The 8,258-nt window shown below is 44.8% G+C and overlaps 1 protein-coding gene across 1 annotated transcript; it reads left to right on the top strand.

Moving 5' to 3' along the window:
• Positions 1–2,560: 2,560 nt before the first annotated feature.
• LOC120784222 (trafficking regulator of GLUT4 1) lies at positions 2,561–5,710 on the top strand. Its single transcript, XM_040117828.1, has 3 exons — positions 2,561–2,831; positions 3,980–4,269; positions 5,570–5,710. The coding sequence occupies exons 1-3, from the start codon at positions 2,591–2,593 to the stop codon at positions 5,708–5,710; spliced, it is 672 nt and encodes a 223-aa protein (XP_039973762.1). The 5' UTR covers positions 2,561–2,590.
• Positions 5,711–8,258: the final 2,548 nt, after the last annotated feature.

The following is an 8,258-nucleotide window of genomic DNA, read 5'->3' on the forward strand; positions in this document are numbered from 1 at the left end:
AACCTCAGCAACCGGCAGCAAGAAACTGTTGAGTCACTGGAACAAATCGACGACCTTATCGACCCACACAGATCTGGATTATAAATATTTTGTGCTCCGGGGAACAAAAACTCTCTCCTTCTTGCCCTTTTGCAGAACCAAGATAGACAATCGTGTTCTACATTTCTGTGACTCATCTGTGTCATAGTTCTGGCTTGTAACTCTTCGTGATTAAGACTAATTAAGTCCGAGCCGACGAGCAGTTTGAGGAGACGACGCTTGGCACAAACAATCTCACCAGAGCTTTCGGCCTTTTCACCCGTTCCTCCTCAGCAGATCATCCTGGAACTAGATGTTCATTTTTCCATTTATTTCTGAACACATGGAGTCTTCTCTTCCCTGTTAAAAATTGGGATTGAAAGTTCACTCTTGAGCTGGGAAACAGTGGTGGACAAACTAATCTCACAAAAGGTCCTTCCAGTAGCTGTTCTGGAGCTTTCATTTGCACCAGGCAATGTTAAAGGTTGCACTGAAAGCGTCTGCGGTTTTGACAAGTAGGAGAAGTCCTCGGAGTATTCAGAAAAGATTTGAATTTACACGTCTTCAACGTCAAACGCTGAAGAAGACCATGTAATACAATCGAAAGCTACAGAAGGGGTGCTAAATTTCTGCCCTTGTGAGTAAAAGTCCTGCGTCCAATCTGTGCTCCGAAACATTATTTATCGTGTTGTTGGTCTGTGTCTTCAGTCCCTAGTGTCAAAGAAAGTCAAACCCAGCTCTTAGTTCCATTTAATATCTGAGGATACGCACTCTGGTCATTTCAACCCTTGTTGTCTTCTGCAGCTTGAATTTGCTTCGACGCCGGGGACCTCAAAGAAACGTCTGTTTCTTACAGCAAAGCAAATGAAAATGTTTTTCATTACGTTGCAACAGTTTAATATTCTCTATTAAATCTCCTCATTCACTCTCAGGATTTGCTGCATTTAATAATGGTGCAGTTATTAAAAATGGGAAAAAAAATACAATACAACAAATATTCCCACCTTGCTCAGTTTGTTGCAGGAAGTCTGTCGCTCTCTCAATCAAATGAACTTACACAAGAGTTTATCAAATCTCCCTCTTTAAAAACCTTAAATCACCCAAAAATACACAGAAATCTGGAAATGAAATATAAGCTACCACTGTCAAAAATGTTCAACAGAAAGAACCCAAACACAGACACAAGCTCCTACAAATCTGCATCAAAAGAAGTTGTCAAACCAAAGTAAAAATGTCTGAAACCTACTTCATGATCCCTCCAACATTAGTTTATGACAAATCAGATGGTTTCAGCTGTAGTTTGTTCCACATCACACAACGCTAAAAGCTGTGTGCGTTTGTTAGATCTTAACTTTCATCATCAGCCACTCATTTACTTCGTCTCCGTGTCATCTCATGCTTTGCGTGAGCTCGTGAGCAGTTGGTGGTGATGAAGACTAAATATTAAGGGTGAGCAGAAAGGTTCGGGCTGTTGATTCTCAGTGGGATCGGCAGTGCTGGCGGCTTTTTCAGACGTTAACGTCAAAGCTAGGCGATGTGATTCTGCTCATCTGCTTTTTACCAGATGCTGGTTACAATTTTTGCAACCCTGTCTCCTAAAAATAACACCGATACGCTTCCAGATGAGGGGCGTTAAATACGTTTCGGAGGGAACATAGCCGCCTGGCGCACCGAGCTCAGGTTTAAGCTACTGAAACACTGTTTAAGGGATCATTTTTAGATTCACTGAGCTGTTGATGCTCAGGCAGCTCCACACATTAACACCTGGAAGCTGCCCCTGCTGTGTTCACGCCATATCTTAAAGATCGCAAATCCAACCGGCCGAGCGAGAAAACAACGTCCATTACAGCCTCCCAGTTGTAATTTTAAAATGATGACTTTGGCTACGATATCTCAATAGTGGAACAAGAACTACAGAAGTGTCAAACTGGTGCCAAAATGGCCGCAAAGCCTCCACCGCTGGCAGCTGCAGCTAAACATAATCCATTATTACATCTAATGCAGTCGATTCAGCAAATTAAAAAATAATCTACACAATGTTTGTTTGTTTTCTGGCTTCACCTGTTAACAAACTGCCTCAGATCTACTAATGCAGGCAATAAATCCACTTATCTGCTGCGACTACGAGGCAAAGGTGTTCCTGGGGCAGCTTCCATCTTTATACTGGGTTTTGGCTTCAGCTGGACAAGGTGGAATTAGATGATTAAAGAAAAAAACAAACCTTGCTGCACAAAATGCTCAATCATGAAAGCTGGATTTTGTAGCGTAGCATTGTTTGTGTTCGGTAGTTGCATTTTGCTGTATCTGTCTTTTGCGAGCCGTACGTTTCTGCCATATTGTAAACAGTGGACATACTGTGTGTTTATCTGTCCATCGTTTCAAACTGAGAGGTTGTTTTCAGGAACCGGTCCTCAGAAACAACAAGAATCAAGAAGCAGTTCAGAGCCAGTTCTCAACAGCCGATCAATAATCAAACCACTGTTTGAAAATCTGACTCCGTCTCTTTAATCCTTTTCAGAGCGAGCCTTGCCGTCAGCTTTTCTTCAACACCTAGCTTTGTCTTCACCGTCCAATGGCCACCAGTCCCAGTGCCGCACAGCCGCCCTGCAGCATGGAGGAGACGCAGCAGCCCGACCAGCCGATCAGCACGCAGCCGGATGCCGGAGAAGCCGGCCACGCCGCCGTGACCTCTCAACCAGGCGGCGCTGAACAAGAAGCCCCCTCCTCAACAACGGACGCTCCCGAGGCCGTACAAACCGAGGAGGGGGAGGCCATCGAGCACCTGACGGTGATCAGTGACGACGTGGAGACCAGTAAAGAAAATATCATCCCTCTTCTCCTCCAAAAATGACAATAGATGGGCAGGTGTTTGAGTGAACTGGAGCTGGTCCACCTTTGGTCATAAACACAAACTTCCATTATATCATATGATCTAGTCTAATCTAGTCCCGTGTGCCAGTTCTCGGACCTGCTAGCGGTTATAATTCTCTTTTCTCATCAGAATGGTTCCCGTTCATCAAAACACACCAGCGGTTTAGTTCAGCGGTGTCTTGCTTCCGTGTTTTAATCGCTTTTTAGTTGTAGACAAGTTTAGTCGTAGTAGCAGAGAACAAAGTTGGTTGTGCTCATATTTAGTTTTTTAGACTGTTTGAAGAGATAAAAAAAAACAAAAGAGCCGACTGTCATCTCATGATCATCACCTATTAATCAATATAATAAATATTAAACAGTGTTGTCAAGAGTGAAGGCCTCAGCACGGTTTTTGCCCCAGTCTGTGCAGCCGTGTGCGCAGCGTCCACAGGCTTTTGTGTGTCTATTGTGTGTCTGCCCGTGCTCTCGTGCTCACGGAGGCCGCAAATGTATTCCAGCACTGTAGTTTGCACTGTGGACGGATCTGCAGCAAACGGACTGGAAAGTCGCACAAAGGGCGGAAACAAAACGGGTCGCGCTCACAGATCCCTTCGTGCAGTGCCAATCGTTGATACCTTTATGTAGATAGGTTTAAAAAAAAAACCGTGTTCACTACAGTGTCTTTATTTTGAAATTTCCCAGAGATGGAACAGTGTGACTCTTTTACCACAGCTGCTCGAGAGCAGATCTCCAAATTGTCACCAAGTGAGGAACATATAAAGCAAAATGAAGATTGTGTTTGGTGGACAGACACAGCCGGTCACCAACAAGGAGCCGCAGGCAGCTGGAAAGTCACATGTTTCCAGAAGCACGCGGCCACAGTGCAGTTTTTCAGTCATTTGTTTGCACTAGTAATCACAATAGAAGCTGATATTGTAAGAGCCTAAAGGTGGCCCTGTGTCAAATTGAGTACCTCGACCCAGGGCCTCCTGATGAAACCAAACTAATGAGTCCTCCCAATATGATGAGGTCCTTTACCTGTTATCTTGATCAAATTACAGCTGCTCTCGTGTGTTCCACTTGTACCTAACGGGATTTTTACCTCCTCCAGGTAACGGTATCGTTCCAGTGATGGTCGACTCCTCTCCCACAGTGTCCTCTGTGTCGCCCAAGCAGTACTCTAAGCCAGGCAGCCATGCTAATGGTCGGCCTCGTTTGGGCAGCCGGTCCGGCTCGTTAGCGGCGGGCTCTCCCAGGCCCTCGCTCACCCGCCAGCCCAGCGCCATCACAGAGGCCGCTGTGGACGGATCCAAGCCGAGGGACTACCTGATCCTGGCCATCCTGTCCTGCTTCTGCCCGCTGTGGCCCATCAACATCGTAGCCCTCACCTTCTCCGTGATGGTACGACTTTGACTTTGTCTTTTGCACAGAAACGAAAGGGAAACCCGAACAAATACCAATAAGTCCACGAAACAGTAAGACTCTCCTTTGAAAAGCAAGCCCGTTTCATAAAATTATCTTCGCACATCGCTGATTTGCAACTGCAAACAAGTTTTGACAGAAACGTAACGTTTTTTCATCAGCCTGAAGAGGAAATGTTTTTAATGAATACATCTGTGGTATATTATTTTTAAGAGACTTGGTGGTTGAAAAGACAGTGACAATGATTACTGCTTCTTCTATTGCCGGCACTGCTAATAATAGAAATACTGACTCAAACTTTTGTGCAATCAGTCTCAATCCCAGTTTAGGTTAAAGCTGCTTTAATGGATTTTTGGGCACTAGAGGGCAGTAAAACCCCAGAACAAGTCAACCCCGACAAATTACCAGCTTTTATTAGGTATCGGCCACTGTGTTAGCAAACAGCTGCTTATTTCCGCATCCAGCTGTTACAGAGCAACATGATCGCTCATTTGGATCCGGTGTCTGAGTCCACCTGATGAAGGAACGGCAACAGCCAGCAGCCAACAGCCTAGCTGTGGCCTATCAGCACCATTACAACCAAACACCGGCGTTAACGTTGTGGCTGAATGTTGATATATGTATTTAACGGACAGATGTGAGCGCGGTACCGATCTTCTCATATAAATCTCTGCCAGAAGGCGAATGAGTATTTTCCCAAACGATTATTTCCCAAAACCAGTGAAATTTCGCAGCAAAATCAGTTCCCATGAGTGGATCTGCTCACGGAAGCAGAGTAACTCTGCATTAATCTTTCGTGCTGCGTTCAAACCCAACTCAGGTGGAGGAAGCTGCCGTCAAAGGTTATTAGCTGAGTTGCACCATCAACTCTTATACGACCCTCCGTTAGTGAATGGTACAAGCTAACTCACCAAGCTAACTGACCCAAGCTAACTGACCCAAGCTAACTCACCAAGCTAACTCACCAAGCTAACTCACCAAGCTTAGGGATGGGCAATGACTCTTAACACTATTTTATATAACAGAATTATTAATATTGACCCTGATACTGATTGTTATTTATCATAATATACATTTTTTTAAATGATCTTGAAGTTGGATTAATTATCTTGTAATTTTATGAATAACAAACTGTTGTCACAACTTAATTATCTAATTTTCTAAATAAAAGTTTTCCTGGGATATCCTGCAAAACCGAAAACCGGGTTTAACGGTGCTTGAGTTTTATTTTTGATCAAGCGTCAACGTAAAAATGTCTTCATCCTCTGTTTCCGTTCAGTCCCGAAACAGTCTGCAGCAAGGCAACGTGGACGGAGCTCGTCGTTTGGGTCGTAACGCCATGGTTCTGTCTGTCGTGTCCATCGTGGGAGGGATCGCCATCATCACCGCAGCTATCGCCCTCAACTGGGGATGTAAGTGACGTCGCATTTTTACGGGCGTATCGTTCAATCAGATACGTCTTTTCTTTCAGTTTGTACACGTCGCCCTGACATTTTTAGAAAATTTGGGATCTCCGCTAGGATTTGAAATAAAGTTCAGTAGGTTAGAACAGAATATTAGTCACTTTAATATCTACAAGCCCTTTTAACTATAGCTGCAGTTAACCACCTCCTATTTATTACTTTAACTGAGTTATGAAGGAACTGACTCATCTTGGCGGTGATTTCAACCTCTAGTCAGAAGATGTTTCTTAATCTGCCGTGTCTCAAGTCAGTCAAAGTAAAAGAAGAACAAACACAACCCTGTGCATGTGTTTTACAAGGGGTCAACAGTTAAACATGGCATGTGAAGATGAGTGCAGTATCTTAGTATATACTGTACTTTCTGGTGTGAGTATATTGTGTGTCGGGAGGACAGACCGAAACAAAGATAAACTACAACAGAAGTTCAGGGTTTTCCTCGAGGAGTCATCGAATCACTTTCACAGTCTCACTCACACAACAGTCGTGCTTTAATTATACTTCATTCATCAGCTGCTTAAAATACACAGAGCGGAGAGCTCACCAACCTTATCGAGCAGAGCAGGGGGCGCCACTGAAGGCCATGCTGCGTGCTGGTCTTCAGTGGTAAAAAGCCCAAATAATTCACCGGCAGTCAACGTTAGCACGAAGGTAAACCTGCCTGCGTATGTGTCAATTAGTTAATTCACTCGTTAATGTCCTGAGACTCACTTCAAAGCCTGTGGAGGCCAGTTTGAGTTAATAATCGACCTAATAGACTTAACATGTCCCTAGAAAACCAGCCCACTGTGATAATGCACATTTTCCATTTACCATTTCATTGGAAGTTCTGAATTCTTTCTTTCTCTCTCCCCAGTGATACTAAAATCCTGATGAAATCTGCTGCAATGAAGAAAACGACTTTCACGGCATCATCCACACCGACACGACCCCGCTCCCTCCCGCTCACGACGCCCTATCGTTCTCAAGCGCTTGCATCGGATGAAAAACAAATAACAATCTCTTCCTGTTCTTTGCTGTTGTTTCTTGCTGCACGACGAGCATGGTCTGCCTGATGCTCCACCTCCGACACGACCGACGAACCGACCCGCTCCCGACACCGACCCCCGACCCGGATATGGAAAAGGAGAAAGGACGCATCACCTGAAGCTCATTTCCTTCTGTGGTAGCAGCTTATCTCCTCAGACTGCTTCCTCTCATCGATGAACAGGTGTGTCTGTTGTCATGGAAACGGACATCTGTCTCCATGGAAATGGGATTTTTGGGATTTTTGGGCTCCAAATGAGTCTCCATGCCACAGGTCCAGTAGTGGAGCGAACTGGGGGACGTGGTTTTCACTTTTTGATGCCAGACAATTAGAAACTTGGTCTTAGCTGAACTGAAACTGAGATAATGATGATCTTTTTACTGTGAAGGCAGGAAAGAAAAAGACCAGTGGAGGGAACTGTGATTTGAGAAAGTGGAGGACTGTTTCCACCTGTATCCACCTGTTCCTGTTGTGTTTATTATGCACACATACAAACACAGAGGTAGACGCGCCGACGCGGCCGTCGCCGCCTGGTTGGTCATGTTATAGAGACCCGAGTCCTGACGTCACGTCTGTTCCTCCAGCTCCTGTAACTCACATTTCTTTCATCCGTCTTTCCGAGCAGGTCGAGCACATTCTACCACCCATCACACACTCACTTATCGTTAAAAAGCTTCCGTGAAACTCTAGCGGTGCGGCAGCGGCGGCGCTCACGTCGCTGAACCCTGGTTTTGTCCATATCCATAAAATTCACCACAGCTCTCTTCTAAAGTCGTTCTCCCAGTTCCATACTGTTATCTCTGTCGTCTAAAAGCTTTTACAGCCTTCGCTCTGTCCCGCTGTCATCAAGGACATGTCTGAACTAACCAGGACCCCAAAGGTCTAGGGCTTATGGGAAATGGTGTTCATTAAAGGCCAGTAAAAAACCGGAAATATAATCTAAACAATATTAGATCGTAGCTTCCTTTTTATCTAGACATGTGTGGTGAGCCACACGGCAGAGAGCTGAGAAACGCTCGGTTCCATGGCCGGATTTGTAGTTATCAGGGTTGTTACAAATGTTAATGGGATTTTTAATTAAGTTTTCTTACTTCTTGAACAGAGCCTGGAAGTTGTGGTCTCAATAACTCAGCTGGCCTCAGTCTGTCGTGCTGGCATACTTAAACCCGCAACAGTCCTGGGCCCGTGGGAAAAGGTGTTTCTCAAGAGCTGCTCAAAAACAGAACAATAAACTGCTGAGTTTACATTGTTGAGTTTACATTGTTGAGTTTAAGACGCTGACCAAACAGCGGGGGACGTCTGTTGCATGCTCGGCCCTCATTCCTCGTCACCTCTCCACTGTCGGGTCTCTTACAAAAACTGCCCCAAAAAATTTAAAAAGCAAAAATATCATTTGAAAAGGTCACCATCCCTAATTAGACAAATGGATGGGACCACGCCACATGCTGTGGAGCAAGGTTTTGTGTTACGCACATTTTGAG

This window comes from Xiphias gladius, chromosome 3 (assembly GCF_016859285.1).
Source record: "Xiphias gladius isolate SHS-SW01 ecotype Sanya breed wild chromosome 3, ASM1685928v1, whole genome shotgun sequence".
Classification (NCBI taxonomy): Eukaryota; Metazoa; Chordata; class Actinopteri; order Istiophoriformes; family Xiphiidae; genus Xiphias; species Xiphias gladius.

Coding starts and splice junctions, on each gene's coding strand:
- LOC120784222 (XM_040117828.1), top strand. CDS start 2,591: ATGGCCACCAGTCCCAGTGCCGCACAGCCGCCCTGCAGCATGGAGGAG. Junction 2,832..3,979: donor CAGTGACGACGTGGAGACCA/GTAAAGAAAATA, acceptor TACCTCCTCCAG/GTAACGGTATCGTTCCAGTG. Junction 4,270..5,569: donor CCCTCACCTTCTCCGTGATG/GTACGACTTTGA, acceptor GTTTCCGTTCAG/TCCCGAAACAGTCTGCAGCA.